This window comes from Hyperolius riggenbachi, chromosome 7 (assembly GCF_040937935.1).
Source record: "Hyperolius riggenbachi isolate aHypRig1 chromosome 7, aHypRig1.pri, whole genome shotgun sequence".
Taxonomy (NCBI): Eukaryota; Metazoa; Chordata; class Amphibia; order Anura; family Hyperoliidae; genus Hyperolius; species Hyperolius riggenbachi.
The window spans coordinates 68496102-68518808 of NC_090652.1; the positions used below are offsets into that span (position 1 = coordinate 68496102).

Genomic DNA, 22707 nt, shown 5'->3' on the forward strand with positions numbered 1-22707 from the left:
GTTTTTTTTTTTTTTTTTACCTACTGCAACAAGAATATGTCAAAATGCAAATAACAGAACTTTTCCATTTGAGATAAGATAAGGACACTATGACCAGAAGGTAATTTAATCCCCCCTCCCTTTGAAGAATTTACACAGTGATGTAAACCTTCTTATCTAGGTTATGTTTGCTAGTTGGTGGACAATAATCTGGAAAATAGGCAGTACATTAACACTGAGATGGGTAGAAAAAAAAAAAAGAAAGAAAGAAAAAAGGGCAAAAGTGATGTCTTTTTTGGCATCACAGAGAAACAGTAAAGATAGAAACCAGCACAAATATTCTTACCTTTTTTTTCATATCACATTTCTCTTCAATCTAGTAGTGAACATTAAAACAAACAGAATAGGGAAGCTAAATAAATTATTTATTTATTTTCATTTTTTTTTTCGTTTAATATGGAGTTTCATCACACACTGTTACGGCTAGAGTTGGGCCAAACGGTTCGGCTGCGAACGGTTCCATGCGAACTTCCGTGGTTCGCGTTCGCGTCCCGCAGGCGAACCTTTGCGGAAGTTCGGTTCGCCCCATAATGCACATGGAGGGTCAACTTTGACCCTCTACATCACAGTCAGCAGGCCCAGTGTAGCCAATTAGGCTACACTAGCCCCTGGAGCCCCACCCCCCTTATATAAGGCAGGCAGCGGCGGCCATTACGGTCACTCGTGTGCCTGCATTAGTGAGAGTAGGGCGAGCTGCTGCAGACTGTCTCTCATAGGGAAAGATTAGTTAGGCTTAGCTTGTTCCTGGCTGCATACCTGTTCTGTGAACCCACCACTGCATACCTGTACTGTGAACCCACCACTGCATACCTGTTCAGTGAACCCAACACTGCATACCTGTTCTGTGAACCCACCACTGCATACCTGTACTGTGAACCCACCACTGCATACCTGTACTGTGAACCCACCACTGCATACCTGTTCAGTGAACCCACCACTGCATACCTGTTCAGTGAACCCACCACTGCATACCTGTTCAGTGAACCTGCCACTGCATACCTGTTCTGTGAACCCACCACTGCATACCTGTTCTGTGAACCCACCACTGCATACCTGTTCTGTGAACCCACCACTGCATACCTGTTGTGTTCAGTGAACCTGCCACTGCATACCTGTTCTGTTCAGTGGACCCGCCACTGTATACCTGTTCAGTGAATCCGCCACTGCATACCTGTTGTGTTCAGTGAACCTGCCACTGCATACCTGTTCTGTGAACCCGCCACTGCAAACCTGTTCTGTTCAGTGGACCCGCCACTGTATACCTGTTCTGTTCAGTGAACACGCCACTGTATACCTGTTCAGTGAACCCACCACTGCATACCTGTTCTGTTCAGTGAACCTGCCACTGCATACCTGTCCTGTGAACCCGCCACTGTATACCTGTACTGTTCAGTGAACCCGGCACTGCATACCTGTTCTGTTCAGTGGACCCGCTACTGTATACCTGTTCTGTTCAGTGAACCCGCCACTGTATACCTGTACTGTTCAGTGAACCCGCCACTGCATACCTGTTCTGTTCAGTGGAGCCGCTACTGTATACCGGTTCTGTTCAGTGAACCCGCCACTGCATACCTGTTGTGTTCAGTGAACCCGCCACTGTATACTTGTACTGTTCAGTGAACCCGCCACTGCATACCTGTACTGTGAACCCGCCACTGTATACCTGTACTGTTCAGTGAACCCGGCACTGCATACCTGTTCTGTTCAGTGGACCCGCTACTGTATACCTGTTCTGTTCAGTGAACCCGCCACTGTATACCTGTACTGTTCAGTGAACCCGCCACTGCATACCTGTTCTGTTCAGTGGAGCCGCTACTGTATACCGGTTCTGTTCAGTGAACCCGCCACTGCATACCTGTTGTGTTCAGTGAACCCGCCACTGTATACTTGTACTGTTCAGTGAACCCGCCACTGCATACCTGTACTGTTCAGTGAACCCGCCACTGCATACCTGTTGTGTTCAGTGAACCCGCCACTGCATACCTGTTCTGTTCAGTGGACCCGCCACTGTATACCTGTTCTGTTCAGTGAACACGCCACTGTATACCTGTTCAGTGAACCCGCCACTGCATACCTGTTCTGTTCAGTGAACCTGCCACTGCATACCTGTTCTGTGAACCCGTCACTGTATACCTGTACTGTTCAGTGAACCCGCCACTGCATACCTGTTCTGTTCAGTGAACCCGACACTGCATACCTGTTCTGTTCAGTGAACCCACCACTGTATACCTGTACTGTTCAGTGAACCCGCCACTGCATACCTGTTCTGTTCAGTGGAGCCGCTACTGTATACCGGTTCTGTTCAGTGAACCCGCCACTGCATACCTGTTGTGTTCAGTGAACCCGCCACTGTATACCTGTACTGTTCAGTGAACCCGCCACTGCATACCTGTACTGTTCAGTGAACCCGCCACTGCATACCTGTTGTGTTCAGTGAACCCGCCACTGCATACCTGTTCTGTTCAGTGGACCCGCCACTGTATACCTGTTCTGTTCAGTGAACACGCCACTGTATACCTGTTCAGTGAACCCGCCACTGCATACCTGTTCTGTTCAGTGAACCTGCCACTGCATACCTGTTCTGTGAACCCGCCACTGTATACCTGTACTGTTCAGTGAACCCGCCACTGCATACCTGTTCTGTTCAGTGGACCCGCTACTGTATACCTGTTCTGTTCAGTGAACCCGCCACTGTATACCTGTGCTGTTCAGTGAACCCGCCACTGCATACCTGTTCTGTTCAGTGGAGCCGCTACTGTATACCGGTTCTGTTCAGTGAACCCGCCACTGCATACCTGTTGTGTTCAGTGAACCCGCCACTGTATACCTGTACTGTTCAGTGAACCCGCCACTGCATACCTGTACTGTTCAGTGAACCCGCCACTGCATACCTGTTGTGTTCAGTGAACCCGCCACTGCATACCTGTTCTGTTCAGTGAACCTGCCACTGCATAACTGTTCTGTGAACCCGCCACTGTATACCTGTACTGTTCAGTGAACCCGCCACTGCATACCTGTTCTGTTCAGTGAACCTGCCACTGCATACCTGTTCTGTGAACCCGCCACTGTATACCTGTACTGTTCAGTGAACCCGCCACTGCATACTTGTTATGTTCAGTGGACCCGCTACTGTATACCTGTACTGTTCAGTGAACCCGCCACTGCATACCTGTTCTGTTCAGTGGAGCCGCTACTGTATACCGGTTCTGTTCAGTGAACCCGCCACTGCATACCTGTTGTGTTCAGTGAACCCGCCACTGTATACCTGTACTGTTCAGTGAACCCGCCACTGCATACCTGTACTGTTCAGTGAACCCGCCACTGCATACCTGTTGTGTTCAGTGAACCTGCCACTGCATACCTGTTCTGTTCAGTGAACCTGCCACTGCATACCTGTTCTGTGAACTCGCCACTGTATACCTGTACTGTTCAGTGAACCCGCCACTGCATACCTGTTCTGTTCAGTGAACCTGCCACTGCATCCCATGTTCTGTGAACCCGCCACTGTATACCTGTTCTGTTCAGTGAACCCATCGCATCAGTGCGCATACCTGTGCAGTTAAGTGAACCCACCTACCTACGTGAGTGCACGCAGTGTGATATACCACTCCGTGCATACCCGATATGGACAAAACAGGTAGAGGAATAGGTAGTGCCAGAGCCAAAGGAAGGCCACCCGGCAGGTCTGCGCGAGGTCGTGTAAATGTAATTTCGTGTGGACCTGGCCCACAGTACAGTGCTCAGAAGAAGGCACGTCCCATCACCTCCCAAGATTGTCAGGACGTGGTTGAGTATTTAGCGACACAGAGCACCTCATCTTGCTCAGCCACCAGCGCTACTACTAGCACCACTTCCGCTGCATTTGACACTTCGCAAGAATTATTTAGTGTTGAAATCACTGATGCACAGCTATTGTTGTTACAGCCAGATGAATTTTCACCAGCTCATATGTCTGAGTTACGCGGCAACACTATGGATGTAACGTGTAAGGAGGATGAAGGACCTACTGATGGCGCATGTTTGGATTTGTCTGAGGCAAGCGAAGCTGGGCAGGATGATTACGATGATGATGATAGGGATCCTCTGTATGTTCCCAATAGAGGAGATGAAGAGGGGGACAGTTCAGAGGGGGAGTCAGAGAGTAGTAGGAGGAGAGAAGTTGCTGAAAGAAGCTGGGGCAGCTCTTCGTCAGAAACAGCTGGTGGCAGTGTCCGGCACCATGTATCGCCACCTATGTACAGCCAGCCAACTTGCCCTTCAGCATCAGCTGCTGAGGTCCCCATAGTGCCCACATCCCAGGGTGGCTCAGCGGTGTGGACATTTTTTAATGTGTGTGCCTCAGATCGGAGCAAAGCCATCTGTTCGCTCTTCCAACAAAAATTGAGCCATGGAAAGGCCAACACTCACGTAGGGACAAGTGCCTTACGAAGGCACCTGGAGAAAAGGCACAAACAGCAATGGGATGGCCACCTGAGCAAAAGCAGCAGCAGCACACAAAAGAAAAGTCACCCTCCTTCTCCTCTTCCTCCTTCAGGTGCATCATCTGCTTCTGCCACTTTCTCCCTTCCACCTTCACAGGCACCCTCCTCCACTCCGCCTCTGCCCTTAAGCGGTTCCTGCTCCTCTGCCCACAGCAGCAGTCAGGTGTCCGTGAAGGAAATGTTTGAGCGGAAGAAGCCAATTTCAGCCAGTCACCCCCTTGCCCGGCGTCTGACAGCTGGCGTGGCGGAACTGTTAGCTCGCCAGCCAGTGGATTAGCTAAGGAGCTGTGGGCCCCGATGCAAGTTTTACAATGGGGCCCCCCAAGCACTCTATACATAACAATTGATACAGCGCACCAAAACCTGCCAATGGCAACTACAGTGTCAGAGGTGCAAGAAGGGGATGGGGAAGAGCTTGTTAATGTTTACCACTACTCAGGGCCCTTTTCCACCAGCGCGTTTGCGCTGGCTGAATCGCAAAAACGCAAACCGCTAGCGATTTTACAATCGCTACGGTTTGCTTTTTAACATGGGAATCGCGGTAGGTCATTTCCACTACCGCGATTCGTTTTTGCGGGAAACGCGAACGCGCGGCGGAGCGATAATTGCCGCGATTTTGCTATGCAGTGCATAGCATAGCAAAATCGCGGCCGCGAACGTCGGGGAATCGCCGGTAATTGCGATTCAGCAATCGCTAGCGTTCAGCGTGAACGCTAGCGATTGCTAGTGGAAAAGGGCCCTTAATGTATATATAGAAGTGATTATTATGAGCACAGGACCACTAGAGTGCTAATACTGTAGTTGAGGGAGGGCCCTTCGGGCCCTACCGCTGCACCCCCTATTGCTACGCCCCTGTCGCCAGCTGTTACCATACCGGCTGGTGGACTCTGAGGCCTTCCGTAAATTTGTGGCCATCGGAACACCGCAGTGGAAGATGCCAGGCCGCACTTTTTTTCGAGAAAGGCCATACCCCAACTGCACTGTGAAGTTGAGAGGCAAGTGGTGTCATCTCTTGCGAAGAGCGCTGGGTCAAGGGTACACCTGACCACGGATGACCACGGATGCCTGGTCTGCCAAGCACGGGCAGGGCCGCTACATTACGTACACAGCCCATTGGGTCAACCTGGTGGTGAACAATGGCAAGCAGGGCGCAGCGGACTAAATTGTGACACCTCCACGGCTTGCAGGCAGGCCTCCTGCCACCTCCTCTCCTCCTGCTACATGCTCTTCACTGTCCTCCTCCTCCTTGGCTGAGTGGCAGTTCTCCTCTCCAGCTACACAGCCCCAGCTCCGCAGGGCCTATGCTGCATGCCAGGTACGACGGTGTCACGCCATCTAAGACATGTCTTGTCTCAAAGCGGAGAGTCACACTGGAGCAGCTCTCCTGGCTGCTCTTAAGAAACAGGTGGATGAGTGGCTGACCCCGCACCACCTGGAGATAGGCAACGTGGTGTGTGACAACGGCAGCAATCTGCTTGCCGCTTTGCATATGGGGAAGCTGACACACATACCCTGCATGGCACATGTCATGAATCTAGTTGTTCAAAGATTTGTGGCAAAGTACCCTGGCTTGGCGGATGTCCTGAAGCAGGCCAGGAAGGTCTGTGGGCATTTGAGGCGGTCTTACACAGCCATGGCACGCTTTGCGGAAATTCAGCGGAAAAACAACATGCCGGTGAGACGCCTCATTTGCAAAAGCCCGACTCGCTGGAATTCGACCCTGCTCATGTTCTCCCGCCTGCTAGAACAGAAGAAAGCCGTCACCCACTACCTCTACAACTACAGTAGAATGAAACAGTCTGGGAAGATGGGGATGATCTGGCCCGACAACTGGACACTGATGAAAAATGCATGCAGGCTTATGCGGCCGTTTGAGGAGATGACCAACCTGGTGAGCCGCAGTGAGGGCACCATCAGCGACTTAATTCCCTACGCTTACTTCTTGGAGCGTGCTGTGCGTAGAGTGGCGGATGAAGCTGCGAATGAGCGTGACCAGGAACCGTTACGGCAGGAACAGGCATGGGACCAATTTTCATCAGACCCAGCTGTTTCCTCAACACCTGCGGCAGCACAGAGGGGGGAGGAGGAGGAAGAAGAGAAGTCGTGTGCAGAAGATGAGTCAGACTCAGAGGATGATGAGCAAGGTGTTTCTTTGGGGGAGGAGGAGGAGAAGGGGACGGCGGCAGGAGAACACCCGCAGCAGGCGTCGCCGGGGGCTTGTGCTGCTCAACCTTCCCGTGGTATTGTTCGTGGCTGGGGGGAGGAGGTTGACTTACGTGACGTCACTGAGGAAGAGCAAGAGGAGATGGAGGGTACTGGATCCGACTTTGTGCAGATGTCGTCTTTTATGCTGTCCTGCCTGTTGAGGGACCCCCGTATAAAAAACCTCAAGGGGAATGAGCTGTACTGGGTGGCAACACTACTATACCCTCGGTACAGGCACAAAGTGGCGGACCTGTTACCAACTCACCTGAAGGTGGAAAGGATGCAGCACATGCAGAACCAGCTGTCAACTATGCTTTACAATGCCTTTAAGGGTGATGTGACAGCACAACGCCAGCAAGGTACCACTGCCACTAATCCTCCTCCCGTGTCCACGCAGTCAAAGACAGGACGCTCCAGCGATCTCAAGGTGATGTAGGATATGCGGACGTTCTTTAGTCCAACGCCTCGCCGTAGCCCTTCCGGATCCACCCTCCACCAACGCCTGGAACGGCAGGTAGCCGACTACCTGGCCTTAAGTGTGGATGTAGACACTGCTGTGAACAGCAATGAGGAACCCTTGAACTACTGGGTGCGCAGGCTTGACCTGTGGCCAGAGCTGTCCCAATTTGCCATCCAACTTCTCTCCTGCCCTGCCGCAAGCGTCCTGTCAGAAAGGACCTTCAGCGCAGCTGGAGGCATTGTCACTGAGAAGAGAAGTCGCCTAAGTCACAAAAGTGTTAAGTACCTCACCTTTATCAAAATGAATGAGGCATGGATCCCGGAGGGCTGCTGCTCGCCCCAAGACTAAGTCAGTCCCCGCACACACAGCATCTCTGCCTGCACGCCGTGTGACTGGCTGCCTGGCCTACCCCAAGAAGACTAAGTCGCTCCCAGTCCCTCCACACAGCATGTCTGCCTGCAGGCCGCTTGACTACCTTCTCCGCCACCACCAACAGGGTCCGGGACTCCAGGCGGATTGCTGAATTTTTTAGGCCGCTGCTAGCAGCGGCCGCTGTAATAATTTTTCTGGTGCGTGTACATGACTGCCTAATTTTTCTGGCTGCACTGCGGGCAGCTGCAACAACAAAAGAAAAGGCATGTACATGCGCCCATTCCCCTTCGTGATCATTACCTTGCCGTGGTGAAGGGGCTTGCGTATCACAATGAAGCAATGACCGGCGCCTAGATGAGTGTCTCGGGGGGCACACAAAAGATAATAAGGTCGTTGCTTCATTGTGGTCAGACCAAATTTGATCAGCTGGACAGTCACTGTTCTGTCATTCAGCTACATCAGCCAGGCGACCATATGGGCTGTAAAGCCACCAAAACCTGCACTCTCGCCATGGTGCGCACCAGTCCAGCACGGCCGTAACTACACAAACAGCTGTTTGCGGTGCGTTACACGGTGAGTTTGGTGTGTCAGTGTGAAGCAGTACCTTAATTACACTACCTGATTGATGTATACACATGCAAGATGTTTTAAAGCACTTTAGGCCTGTCATTTAGCATTCAATGTGATTTCTGCCCTTAAAACGCTGCTTTGCGTCAAATCCAGATTTTTCCCAGGGACTTTTGGCGTCTATCCCACTCCGCCATGCCCCCCTCCAGGTGTTAGACCCCTTGAAACATCTTTTCCATCACTTTTGTGGCCAGCATAATTTTTTTTTTCAAAGTTCGCCTCCCCATTGAAGTCTATTGCGGTTCGCGAACTTTAACGCGAACCGAACCTTCCGCGGAAGTTCGCGAACCCGGTTTGCGCACCTAAAATCGGAGGTTCGGCCCATTTCTAGTTACGGCTCCCACAGACAAGGTATCTGGTGATCACTTTTAGAAGCATATACAAAAGTCTGGGCACAAAGATGAAGTGAAACTGTGTTTTTAATGAACTGTGTTATATACATATAAATGAAAATAAATAGTAATCTCTCCCACAAACACACAGCATACTAGCAAGTTATATACAAAATATACAAAATAACAATAGTCATATAATCGCAGTACAAGATCAGGTAGCAGGAGAAATGTCAGGAAGCAAGCCAAGGTCATATACGGGCAGATCAGGATAGACAAGTACAGAGCAGACAGAATAAGGTAACAGGAGCAAAGTCAGAGAACAAGCCAAGGTCATACACGGGCAGATCAGGGTAAACGAGTACAGAGAAGACAGAATTGGGAAGTGAACCAGCAACAGAAGCAAAGCTAAGTGAAGATCTGGAAATCTTGCAAGGGATGTGGTTGTCTTAAATAGGAAGTGGTAAACTGCTAGCAGAACACCTGTTGATCAGAGACATGTCAGAATGTGATACTCCATCTTGTGGTGAAACTGGAAAGTGCAAGTAACATTGTACAGATAGCAGAGCCACCTGCTGGTGACTTGTGATTACACCAGCAGGTGAAACAGGGTGCAATAGTTTTCCTAAAACACAGACACACGCACGCACACACGCACGCTTACACACACACACATAAATATGTTCTTGTTCATCCTCTGGCAAAAATGTGCTGCCCTATACATTTCCCGTACATGTCATGATGACCTTGTAGCATAAAAGAGTCATTACTGCAAGCTACTTAATGTCAGAAGGATTGACATTAGTCCATTAGAGATCCTAAACTTTGACTCCACCCTCAGGATGTATTGTCTGAATTTCTGAGCCACAGACTGTGATTGGCTGTGTCAAGCATGCTTTCCTTCCTGTGCCACACACCAGAAACCCAAGCTTGTTCCCTCGGTGCTGTGTCTTGCCACTGCATCATCCTTTTATTTCAATGCACAATGGAGTTATTGTTTGGTGTATATGCCACTCCCCCACCAGGACAGACTGCTGGATAGCAGGCAGCTTAAATAATCCAACAAAGCTCATGTATGATGCCATTACTGGAAGGCTGGGGGAACTGTGCTAGAACCCTCCTTAGTGTTAGGTTCAGGGCAAAAAAGAATGAAGATATGAGAGGTTCGTACACAGCACACAACTTAGGACATGAAGATGAAGCTGTTCTAGCCCCGAGTTTGTCTATTCAATAATGTGTAACCTAATGGATGTCTTTATTTACATTTATCTAACAGGAAGCTGTGTTGACCCTGTATGTGGCATCAATGCTACATGTGAGGAATTTGGTGGGTACCACCTGGACTGTACCTGTGAATTGGGGTTTGCAGGAGCTGGATCGTATTGCTATGACATCGATGAATGTTCTGATTACAATATTCACCACTGTGACTATGGATATTGTATTAACACCCTTGGCTCCTACATCTGCCAGTGTTACTCTGGCTTTACCTACAAGAATAAAGAAGAAGGTTGTGTAGACATTGATGAGTGTGCAAGTGAAACACACAACTGCCACCACTTTGCCTCTTGCACAAATTATGTTGGTGGGTTCTCTTGCACATGCTTTCCTGGATATATCGGAGATGGGCATTATTGTGAAGTCAATGAATGTGAGCAGGGAAGTCCTTGTGGTATTACAGAGGAATGTATCAAACACATTGGGTCCTACACCTGTCTGGATCCATGCCACAACAACACCATGCTGGAAGATCATTGGAGAAGCACCGCCAATACATACGGCTCTCAATGGTTTTCCTCATGGGGATGGTATCATTGTGATAATGAGTTACTCGGCTGGTACAGGTTTAAGGGACACACTGATCTTCAGATGCCAGAGTACTGTGTGCCACCAAACAGCTGTGGAACGTACGCTCCTATGTGGCTTAATGGCCCTCACCCTACACTGGAAGAAGGCATCGTTTATCGCACTGCTTGTGCCAGCTATTATTGGTATGGATGCTGTACCTGGTCCTCCACTCTTTCAGTCAAAGCCTGCCCAGATGGCTATTATGTGTACAAAATAGACCGGACACCAATGTGTGATTCAGCTTACTGTGTTGGTGAGTGGTGCCAATATTATTTCAGAGTAGGGCCAGTTGTGGAACTCAGATGTGTCATAATGTGCTTATATTCCTTTTTAGAATCAAATGTAACCTGCTTAGACATAAATTGCGCTCCTGATGAATATTGCGTCACACAAGATGGAGTGCCTGAATGTCGGTGTATCGATACCACATCTATGCGAGGAATGGATCAACACAGTATAGCAGGTAGGTGGAACTGATTATCTCAGTAACACATAATTGTATGTTTGTCAGTGAAAAAAATAAGTACATTATTACAGATAAAGAATAGAATTACTCTCCATGTTGAATAGCGTTGATGGCAAACAACAAAGGAGAGAGTGCGTCATGGAGGGTGAGAGCAGCAGACTTATGGTGAGCATGAGTGCAGGAGAGAGGATAAGTGGAGGAAGTGATTAGAAGAAACGGGGCTAGTGGAGAAGGTGAACAGAGGATTAGAGATGGCCCGAACAGTTTGTCTGCGAACGGTTCCAGGCAAACTTTTGGTGGTTCGCGTTCGCCAGCGAAGGCGAACCTTTGTGGACGTTTGATTCACCCCCATAGTGCACCATTAGGGTCAATTTTGACCCTCTACATCACAGTCAGAAGGCACATTGTAGCCAATTACGCTACACTTTCTCCTGGAGCCACTTCCCCCCTTATAAAAGGCAGGCAGTGCTGGCTTTTACACTCACTCATGTGCCTGCAATAATAAGTGAAGGGACAGCTGCTGGCAGACCCTCATAGGGAAAGATTAGTTAGGATGTTGTAGGCTTGTTAGCTTGCTCCTGGCTGATTGTTATTGCTGAAATAGCACCCCTCAACAGCTCTTTTGAGAGCTAATGTTCTCCTGATGTGTTTTTTTTCTTTTTTTTTTTTTGTGTTGCCCACTGACACTGCATTATACAGCCCTATCTGTTGCAGCTGGACCTTGGTAATTGCTATTACTGTGCCAGCCAGGCCCTGCCTAACTATCTATACTGGGACACCTACCTATGCCTACCTAACCACTGGGGCACCTACTTACCTATACGGGGACACCTACCTATGCCTACCTACCTACTTATACTAGGGCACCTACCTATGCCTATTTACCTATACTGGGTCTCCTACCTATGCCTACCTACCTATACTGGGACTCCTACCTATGCCTAGCTAACTACTGGGGCACTTACCTATGCCTATCTACCTATACTGGGGCACCTACCTATGCCTACCTACCTATACTGGGACTCCTACCTATGCCTAGCTATCTACTGGGGCACCTACCTATGCCTATCCACCTATACTGGGACACCTACCTATGCCAACCTACCTATACTGGGACTCCTACATATGCCTAGCTAACGACTGGGGCATCTACCTATGCCTATCCACCTATACTGGGACACCTACCTATGCCTATCTACCTATACTGGGACACCTACCTATGCCTATCTACCTATACTGGGACACCTACCTATGCCTATCTACCTATACTGGGACACCTACCTATGCCTACCTACCTATACTGGGACTCCTACCTATGCCTAGCTAACTACTGGGGCTCCTACCTATGCCTTTCTACCTATACTGGGAATCCTACCTATGCCTAGCTAACTACTGGGGCACCTACCTATGCCTACCTACCTATACTGGGACTCCTACCTATGCCTAGCTAACTACTGGGGCACCTACCTATGCCTACCTACCTATACTGGGACTCCTACCTATGGCTAGCTAACTACTGGGGCACCTACCTATGCCTATCTACCTATACTGGGACACCTACCTATGCCTACCTACCTATACTGGGGCACCTACCTATGCCTACCTACCTATACTGGGACACCTACCTATCAGTGGCGTAGCTAAGGAGCAATGGGCCCCGATGCAAGTTTTACAATGGGGCCCCCCAAGCACTCTGTACATAACAATTAATACGGCGCAGCAAAACCTGCCAATGGCAACTACAGTGTCAGAGGTGCAAGGAGCGGATGGGGAACAGTTTGTTAATGATTACTACTATGCAAAGTATCTATAGAAGTGATTAATATGAGCACAGGACCAATAGAGAGCTAATACTGTAGTTGAGGGAGGGCCCTTCAGGGCCCCTCTCACTCAAGGGCCCCGATGCGGTCGCTACCTCTGCACCCCCTATTGCTACGCCCCTGCTACCTATGCCTACCTACCTATACTGGGACACCTACCTATGCCTACCTACCTATACTGGGACACCTACCTATGCCTACCTACCTATACTGGGGCGCCTACCTATGCCTACCTACATACAAGAAGATAATAAGGTTGTTGCTTCATTGTGGACAGACCAAATTTGATCAGCTGGACAGTAACTGTTGTTCTATCATTGAGCTACCACAGCCCGATGACCATATGGGCTTGAACACTGCCACGGCCTGCACTCTCGCCACGGTGCGCACCAGTCCAGCACGGCCGTCACTATGCAAACAGCTGTTTGCGGTGCGTTACACAGTGAGTTTGGTGTGTCAGTGTGAAGCAGAACTCTAATTACACTCCCTGATAGATGTACACACATGCAAGATGTTTGAAAGCACTTTAGTCCTGCAATTTAGCATTCAGTGTGATTTCTGCCCTTAAACGCTGCTTTGCGTCACATCCAGATTTTTCCCCGGGACTTTTCAGCCTCTGCATTTTAATGAGGCTTCCCCTATTCTCTTCACCTTCTGGGATCCAGCACTAGTGGCCCCTGAATGGCGGAAATGTAAGTTTTTACCTTCCATTCTCCTGTGCAGGCACAGTAGCAACTTTCCGATGGGCTTCTGTGGAAATAGCCGGGCCTGATCAGGTCTACTCTACTGCACCTGTGCAGTAGAGTGGTCCCTGCCCCACAGCCGACAAGCTTGTCAGCTCATTTTTTGGGAACTACAGCACTGGATCCGGGAGGGTGAAGAGGACAGTGGAAGCCTTATTAAGATCGAGAGGTTTCCCCATCACGAGGTAAGTACCCCCCACGGGCTATTTTTTTGGTTACAGATTTTCTTAAAGAGTGCAGGAGAAGGGTTTGATGGAGATGTTAGTAAAGGAGAGTACACTAACTTTGAGGGCAAGCCCAGAATGGCAGACTGGTAGAGAGAATGAGTACAGGAGAAGGGCATAGCAGAAAAGGTGCAAGTTAGAAGATCGGTAGAGAAAGTGAACAGTGGAGATGGTACTGGTAGAAAAAGTGAGTGCAGTACAAGGTCTGCGGGGGTAGCAGTAAATAGGAGTGCAGGAGCCCTTTCAGTAAAAATGGCCCGGCATAGGCACCTATAAGCCAAATTTTACCTTCTTTGCCGCAAAATGTGGCTTTTACAATAGCCATGATATGTGGCTATGAGGGTAAATTTTGGCGCACAGAGGCTTGCAGAAAAAAAAAAAAATTGGCTTGTGGCTAACTTAAAGTTGCTCACTAAATGTTATCCACAAGCCAAATGTTTTTAGGCAAGCCCGTGTTTTCGGAAACTGTTCCCTCTAGCTGCTAATCGGGCACCTTCATAATCCGCATAAAAGGAGGGGGGGTAGGTTTAGGATGGGGATTTTGAGTAAGGCATCACCGGGGGGGGGGGGGGGGGGTTAGGGTTAGGCACCTGTTCTGTGTGAGAGTAGGGTTAGGTTTAGCCATAGTAAAATATTGGTAAACATTACCTATATTTTGCCATCAGAATGCATTAGTAGACTATTGCTAAGTTATGCAATATTTTACTAGTGGCAATCCCCTGCGCCCTTTTTTTCCAGCCGCCTTTTTTACATGTATGTGGGGGGCTACCTGGACTCTTATACTTTCTCTAGAGGCTATTATTAATGCTGCCATTCTCATCTTTGAATGACAGTAAATGCATGTGAACCCAAGCGAGAAGATATTTGATCATTATGTCTGTAGAAGTATTACCCCATACATCTATCAAACTAGAAATAACTTTTTAACAAGCATATATAATAGAAATGATTGGCTGGAGATTTGAGTCATTTCCTGCTAAAACTCTTTGCTTTGTTTTCTTCTACATTTGTTTTTCAGCCTACCTCAGTCCACAAGTGGAATGTCAAATCAGTGAGATCAGGGTGACATTTGGCCGGTGCCTGTTGGAAAGACTGGGATATAACACATCAATGATCCGACTAAGAGACAGACAGTGCACAGCTTTCGTGGAGAGGGCAAATTTAAGTTACAGTGTCAGTGCCATCTCTGTCCCACCAAGAGATGGTTATTGTGGAGGGGAGATTTCAGTGAGTAGTTCCTTCAGTACCTACTGCGTAAACAGTCACAAACAGACCAAAAATTGCAGCCAATATGTGTTGTTTTTGTCCTTTGTATTGAAGTCTATGACTGAGTGGACTGACTTTTGTGATTGATTGCAAAGTCCCCACACTGGGCATTGACACTATATTTAGTATGTCTATCAAGGCTAACCCTGAGATCATGCAAAAAAATAAAAATAAAATAAAATAAAAAATAGATCTTATTGGTTTTGAGACTAGCACTTTTCAAATTTAAGTTGGAGCATGCATGTCAAATTAGTGTAGTGTCATACTGAAGCAAATTTTGGGATTGTACACCAAATTTGCAATGTATGTCAGTCATTAGTGGGAACATGTAATGTTTGGTACTGAACTAGTAGAACCAGCGAATTATGAGGGGAGCGTGGGAATCCCTCTCCCTACATCTGTTAACCCTGTGTGTACGTAATATCTTTTGCAGATGACATGTCTCACTGACTGAAACTGCAGTTGTTAGTTTTCTCTCTGAATGAGCTGTCCAGATAAGATGCCCAGGCTTTAAGTGTTGGCTGTGAGGAGAATAATGCACTGGCTTGTGTAGACCTAGCAGTAGGAAATGTATCTGCAGCAAATAAACATTCTCTTTTGGGGTTGTGAAATTTGATACCAAGGCAGGATTTTCACACTTAAGTTTTTTGTTCTTTGTTTTTTGCTGTCAAAGGAAAATACTATGTAGTCTTCTGGGAGATGCAGAAACTATCACTAGCTGTATTGTCACTTTTCTCACAATGCACAGACTCCCCTTGCTAATAAAACACAACAAATTACAGACTTTGCCTCTGATATTTAATACAAAAAGTAGAGAAATACTTACACAGCTACTTAGACATAGTTTGCACATTGTAATTTTAGAACACTTGGTTATTGACAGTTGTCCTTTCACTACCACAGGGAAATGAAACAGAAGACATGATCATTTACAGGAATACAATATATCTCATACCAAATTATGATGGCATCATTGAAAGGGATCCTTATCCAATTAACTTTTACTGCGCTTTTCCAGTGGACATGGAAGTGAGTCTGCTGACAGCTGTAAATCCATTCATAAGGTATGTGCTTCTCATCATGCAGGAAATGATTATTGTTATTTTATTAACAGTCTTGTTGGTGTCGTTAATTATTATTTCTGAGAAGACACCAGGTCGTTGGATGTTCAGAGAAAGATTAGGTAGTTTCAATACAATATTTATTTATTTTACTTACATTTTTCTAGTTTATATGCTCTTGTATGCAAACAAAAAAAAGGTGTATAATCTGTATAGTCTAATAATAATAATAATAATAATAATAATAATAATAATAATAATAATAATAACAATAATAATAATAATTAGTAGTAGTAGTTGTAGTTATTTTTAGGTCACTAGGTACAATGACAACATGGGAGGGAGAAACAGTTGATGGTGGAGGCATCCAACAAAATAAATAAACCATAAAAAAAAAAGGAGAGGTATGGTTATCGTACTTCTCTAGTAGACCAACAAGCAGCATATACAGCAAATATAACTCATTTTAATTGTTCAATGTTTATAGACAGGTTAGACAATGTAATTTTCTGACATGTCCTGCTTCATCAGGTCAATAAAACCACAAAACAGTGTCTGTTAGCCAGCATAAGTTAGAGTAGAGCTCCTTGACTAGCAGAGAGAAGAGGGAGAAGCATCCCCCCCAAAAAAAAAAATAATAATCTAAAAACAGCCTGAAATGGTAAGCATAGCTCACCTCAATGACCCATCACCGTAAATGAGAAAAAGAGGTAATTTATTAAAACACTCAGACAACACATTTTGCAGGACACCCCCACTTCCTTAGGGGAATGCAAGTGTCTTAATGTATGGCATACATGGCTGTATGGGTGTGGCATGCATATGAGTATGGCTAGAGATGAGCGTAATGACGTAATTACGATTTCACGACATTTCGCGTAATTAGTGTAATTACGATTATGGGCGTAAGTACATAATCGTAATGAAGAAGGATTTCGCAAAATTTCGCGTAAGTGTAATTTTCGCATTACAATGGGTATTTGTTCATGCCATAATTTCGCATTAAACGCTACCGTAATTTCGCGTTAAACCGTAACGCTCAGTATAATATAAAAAGCCGCCGACTTTAAGGGTTAATAGCAAACCCCCCTTAAAAGCCAAGAGCCTCAAATTTGGAGAATATATTAAGGAGATCAGGAGGAATAAGAGGAAATTTTTTTTTCAAAAAGACCTTATAGTTTTTAAGAAAATCGATGTTAAAGTTTCAAAGTAAAAATGTATACATTTAAAAACCCGCCGACTTTAACGGTTAATAGCAAAGCCTGCTTAAAGTTTAGGAACACCAAATTCCCAGGGTATATTAAGGGGATCAGTGGGAATAAGAGGAAAACAATTTTTTTCAAAAAGACCTTATAGTTTTTGAGAAAATCGATTTTTAAGTTTCAAGGGCAAAAATGTCTTTTAAATGCGGAAAATGTCCGTTTGTTTGCACAGGTAACACTAGTGTATTATTTTCATAGATTCCCCCAAGTGGGAAGAGTTTTACTTACTTTGTTCTGAGTGTGGGAAATATAAAAAAAAAACGACGTGGGGTCCCCCCTCCCAGACCTCTTTAACCCCTTGTCCCCCATGCAGGCTGGGATAGCCAGAATGCGGAGCACCGGCCGCGTGGGGCTCCGCACCCTGACTATACCAGCCCGCATGGTCCATGGATTGGGGGGTCTCGGAAGGGGAGGGGCAGCCAAGCTTTCCCCTCCCCCTCCGAGCCCTTGTCCAATCCAAGGACAAGGGGCTCTTCTCCACCTCCGATGGGCGGTGGAGGTGGAGGCCGCGATTTCCTGGGGGGGGGGTTCATGGTGGAATCTGGGAGTCCCCTTTAAAAAGGGGTCCCCCAGATGCCCACCCCCCCTCCCAGGAGAAATGAGTATAGAGGTACTTGTACCCCTTACCCATTTCCTTTAAGAGTTAAAAGTAAATAAACACACAAACACTTAGGAAAATATTTTAATTGAACAAAAAACATAACCACGAAAAAAGTCCTTTAATATTCTTAATTAACCATTAATACTTACCTGTCCCTTTAAAAGCCAGTTCCCACTCAATATCCTCGGAAATATACTAATCAGTTACAATGTAACAAAGTTGTTACAATGTAAAAACTTTGTTACTTTGTAACTCTACCGCACCCGACGTCACTCGCCGCTCACCCGCCGGCCGCCGCATACATAAGTCCCCGCCGGCTCCCGCCGTCCACTCCGCCCACACCTGTCACCCATATACATGCTGGCACCCATGGGTGCCAGCATGTATATAGATGACATGTGGGAGAGGCGGGGAGGGCAGCGAGAGCCGGCGGGACTTAGCGTCCTGCACACCCGACAGAGCTCTGAGCTATATAGCTCAGAGCTCTCTAAAGCATCTTTGTATTTGGGCTCCAAGGAGCCCCATTGGTCCTTAGCAGACCAATGGGGTTCCTTCAAATCAGAAGGAACTCCATTGGTCTGCTAAGGACCAATGGGGCTCCTTGGAGCCCAAATACAAAGATGCTGAGAGAGCTCTGAGCTATATAGCTCAGAGCTCTGTCGGGTCCGTGCGGCGGCTGAGCGGCGAGTGACGTCGGGTGCGGCGTAGTTACAATGTAACAAAGTTGTTACATTGTAATAACTTTGTTACATTGTAACTGATAGAACATTACCGAGGCTATTGCGAGGGATCATTTATTTAAAGGGACAGGTAAGTATTAATGGTTAATTAAGAATATTAAAGGACTTTTTTCGTGGTTATGTTTTTTGTTCAATTAAAATACTTTTTCTAAGTGTTTGTGTGTTTATTTACTTTTAACTCTTAAAGGAAATGGGTAAGGGGTACAAGTACCTCTATACTAATTTCTCCTGGGAGGGGGGGTGGGCATCTGGGGGACCCCTTTTGAAAGGGGACTCCCAGATTCCACCATGAACCCCCCCCCCCCAGGAAATCGCGGCCTCCACCTCTACCGCCCATCGGAGGTGGAGAAGAGCCCCTTGTCCTTGGATTGGACAAGGGCTCGGAGGGGGAAAGCTTGGCTGCCCCTCCCCTTCCGAGACCCCCCAATCCATGGACCATGCAGGCTGGTATAGTCAGGGTGCGGAGCCCCACGTGGCCGGTGCTCCGCATTCTGGCTATCCCAGCCTGCATGGGGGACAAGGGGTTAAAGAGGTCTGGGAGGGGGGACAGGGATGGTCGTAGTCATCCAACTTCGCTACGCTGGAACTACGCGTAGTTTTACGCAATTACGCTTCGCCATACTACGGCTTCGATATCAAATATTCGCTTCGTATGCATTTCGTAGAATACGCGTTAAAATACGCAATTACGCGTAGTGCGAAGCGTAGTGTATGCGGATGCTTATGCCTGTATGCAGAAAATTGTACACATTAATTCCTCTTTAGCTGCATATCACTTGAACTCTTCTATGCGTACATTCCCCTTTCCAATGCGTAAATTTGTACGCATACAATCGTACGCGGAAAAATACATGGGAGTAATGCATACGTAGTTCACTACGCAATACACATGTTAACTACACATAGTAAGCGTCAGCTACGCGTAGCGGTACTTCGCTACGCGTAAATTCGTAAGCGTAGTTCTGCAACTTCGCCTACAAACTATGATGCGTAGATGCAAACTACGATGCGTAAATTCGCACTGGCGTAGTTTCTGCTCATCCCTGAGGGGGAACCCCACGTCGTTTTTATTTATATTTCCCACACTCAGAACAAAGTAAGTAAAACTCTTCCCACTTGGGGGAATCTATGAAAATAATACACTATTGTTACCTGTGCAAAAAAAAACTGACATTTTCCGCATTTAAAAGACATTTTTGCCCTTGAAACGTAAAAATCGATTTTCTCAAAAACTATAAGGTCTTTTTGAAAAAAAAAAATCCTCTTATTCCCACTGATCCCTTTAATATACCCTGGGAATTTGGTGTTCCTAAACTTTAAGCAGGCTTTGCTATTAACCGTTAAAGTCGGCGGGTTTTTAAATGTATACATTTTTACTTTGAAACTTTAACATCGATTTTCTCAAAAACTATAAGGTCTTTTTGAAAAAAAAATTTTCCTCTTATTCCTCCTGATCTCCTTAATATATTCTCCAAATCTGAGGCTCTTGGCATTTAAGGGGGCTTTGCTATTAACCCTTAAAGTCGGCAGCTTTCTTATATTATACGGAGCGTTACGGTTTAATGCGAAATTACGGTAGCGTTTAATGCCAAATTACGGCATGAACGAAACGCGAAATTACGCGTTGAAAATTACGCTTACGGTATTTTCAATTACGATTTTAATGGCAATTACGCTACTGTAATTTCGCATCGTAATCGCAAATTTCGCATGCGTAATTATAGTAATGCGAAATTACGAAAATTTCGGCTCAACTCTAAGTATGGCTAGCTCAATAGCTTACGAAGCATGTACCATTGTGATATATCCAAGAGAAAAATGAGCTTGCTTAGGGAATTGTAGGATTTCAAAAGCCAGCTTACATACATTGGCCAGGAATCAAACCAAGGTCTAGTGCTCGGTAGGCTGCTATCCTAACCATTATACCACCAACACAACACACTACAATGCTACATGCTGTAGCCAGCCTAGCATGTACCATTGTGATATATCCAAGAGAAAATAACCTGCTGTTACTCATACTATTTAACCCTGCGAGCCTTAAAGGGAACCTAAACTGAGAAGGATATGGATTTTTCCTTTTAAAATAATACCAGTTGCCTGAATAGCCTTCTGATCCTGTGTCTCTAATACTTTTAGCCACAGCCCCTGAACAAGCATGCAGCTCAGGTGCTCTGACTGAAGTCAGACTGGATTAGCTGCATGCTTGTTTCAGGGTGGGATTCAGCCACTATTGCAGCCACAGAGATCAGCTGGACTGCCAGGCAACTGGTATTGTTTAACAGGAAACATCCATATCCCTCTCAGTTAAGGTTCCCTTTAATGCATGTTATGCACACAATTGGCAGCATAGCATGCATACCTGCTGTCAGAGGAGCGCTCACTTGTAGTTGTAGCTTACGCCGGCTATTAGCCAGTAACGGCACTCCGATCATCCCGCCCTGGACCCCTTCAGGTCCAGTAACTTTAAAGAAAGTAATCCCGGGGGCACTCTGATTGGGCCAATAGACTGCCTGTCAAGTGATGTCACGTGACAGGCAGCCTATTGGCCAATCAAAGTGCGGGGATCACTTCCTTTAAAGTTACTGGACCCGAAGGGGTCCAAGGCGGGACGATCGGAGCGACCATTACTGGCTAATAGCTGGTGTAAGCTACAAGCGCTCGCTATGCTGACAACAGGTAATAATGCACGCTATGCTGCCAATAGTGCACATAGCATGCATTAAGGTTAATTAGCGAGAGTAACAGCAGGTTACTTGTGCTATTTGTCTTAGTGAATCAAGCCCATTGTCTCACACTTTTTTTTAATGACCATTATATTCCGTAACGTTGAACGGAATACAATGCAGGTAGTAACTGGAAACACCGAGTAGAATCAGGATAACCAGCAACACAAGCAGGACATACATTCATACTAGTTCTTGCCTGCTACAATAGCTTTCAGAAATACAACAACATTTTCATTTGAAAGAAAAGGTACCACAGTATCACAGGTTTGAGAAACACTAGAGAGGACCCTGCCCTTGTGAGTTTTTAATCTAGATCATGTCTGCACTGTAAAGACATTTAAACTCAGATAAAACTACACATTAGCAGCATGTCAAACAATAAAACATGATGTATTTGCCAGATAAACTTTCTTTTGTTTAATACTCGATATACTTCAAAAATGATCATAATTCACATATTTCAAACATGGTCTCGATCTGAGGGTACATTCTTTTATTCATTTTAAAGAGCAACAGTAGTGAGAGGTATGTGGAGACTGCCATGTTCATTTCCTTTTAAGTTGCCTGGCTGTCCTGCTGATCATCTGCCTCTACTTTTAGCCATAGACCCTAAACAAGCATGCAGCAGATCAGGTGTTTCTGACATTATTGTCAGATCTGTTAAGATTAGCTGCATGCTTGTTTCTGGTGGGATTCAGACACTACTGTAGCTAAATAGATCACAGTAACACTTAAGCATCACAGTAACAAGTTGTTGTATTTTTGTACAGTTCAGCTGCGCTTACAGTAGGAGGAACTGCTCAGCTTACAGTGCGGATGGGCCTTTTTCAGACCTTGGAATACACCAACCTTTATGAGGGAGATGAGGTCTGGCTGGACATGACTTCTATGATGTATGTTGGTGTCTTGGTGGAAAAGGCAAAAGAGACAATGCAGATCGTGCTTGTGATGAAAAACTGCTTTGCAACGCCGACACCTGATAAATCCAATCCTGTGAAGTATTACATTATAAAAGACAGGTATGATCACTATAATATCACTACTGGGGAGAATTGTCTTTAATATGTGGCATAAACAGTAGGGAACATAAGTATTATAAACCTAAACATTTTACTCTGTAAATATATTTCTAATTGGACTATTGACATGAAATTTACGCAAAATGTCATTGACAACCCAAGTAATTACCACACACAAATACATCTAAACAAAGAAATAACTCAATAAAATAAGTTATGTGTAGGTAAGTGGATGACATGGGGAGTAAGTGTTTATAGCAAAGCAGACCCGATCTCTTGTGCAGCACACAATGAAACATTTTCATTACACATGTAAGTGCTGTAAAATCAATTGCTGTGTGCCCTGTGTTTGTTTAGCTATGTCAGAGCAAAAGTAAATGTCTATAAAAAACAAATGTGTCCCTGTTCTATA

General features: G+C 46.2%; 1 protein-coding gene across 1 annotated transcript in view; it reads left to right on the top strand.

Annotated features, from left to right (window-relative positions):
• LOC137525546 (uromodulin-like) overlaps window positions 1-22707 on the top strand; it is a 55257-nt gene that overhangs the window by 19299 nt on the left and 13251 nt on the right. The window contains exons 5-9 of the mRNA XM_068246675.1: window positions 9793-10617; window positions 10699-10827; window positions 14636-14844; window positions 15787-15947; window positions 22047-22295. Coding sequence (XP_068102776.1) covers window positions 9793-10617; window positions 10699-10827; window positions 14636-14844; window positions 15787-15947; window positions 22047-22295 — 1573 coding nt within the window. The remainder of the gene's footprint in view (window positions 1-9792; window positions 10618-10698; window positions 10828-14635; window positions 14845-15786; window positions 15948-22046; window positions 22296-22707) is intronic.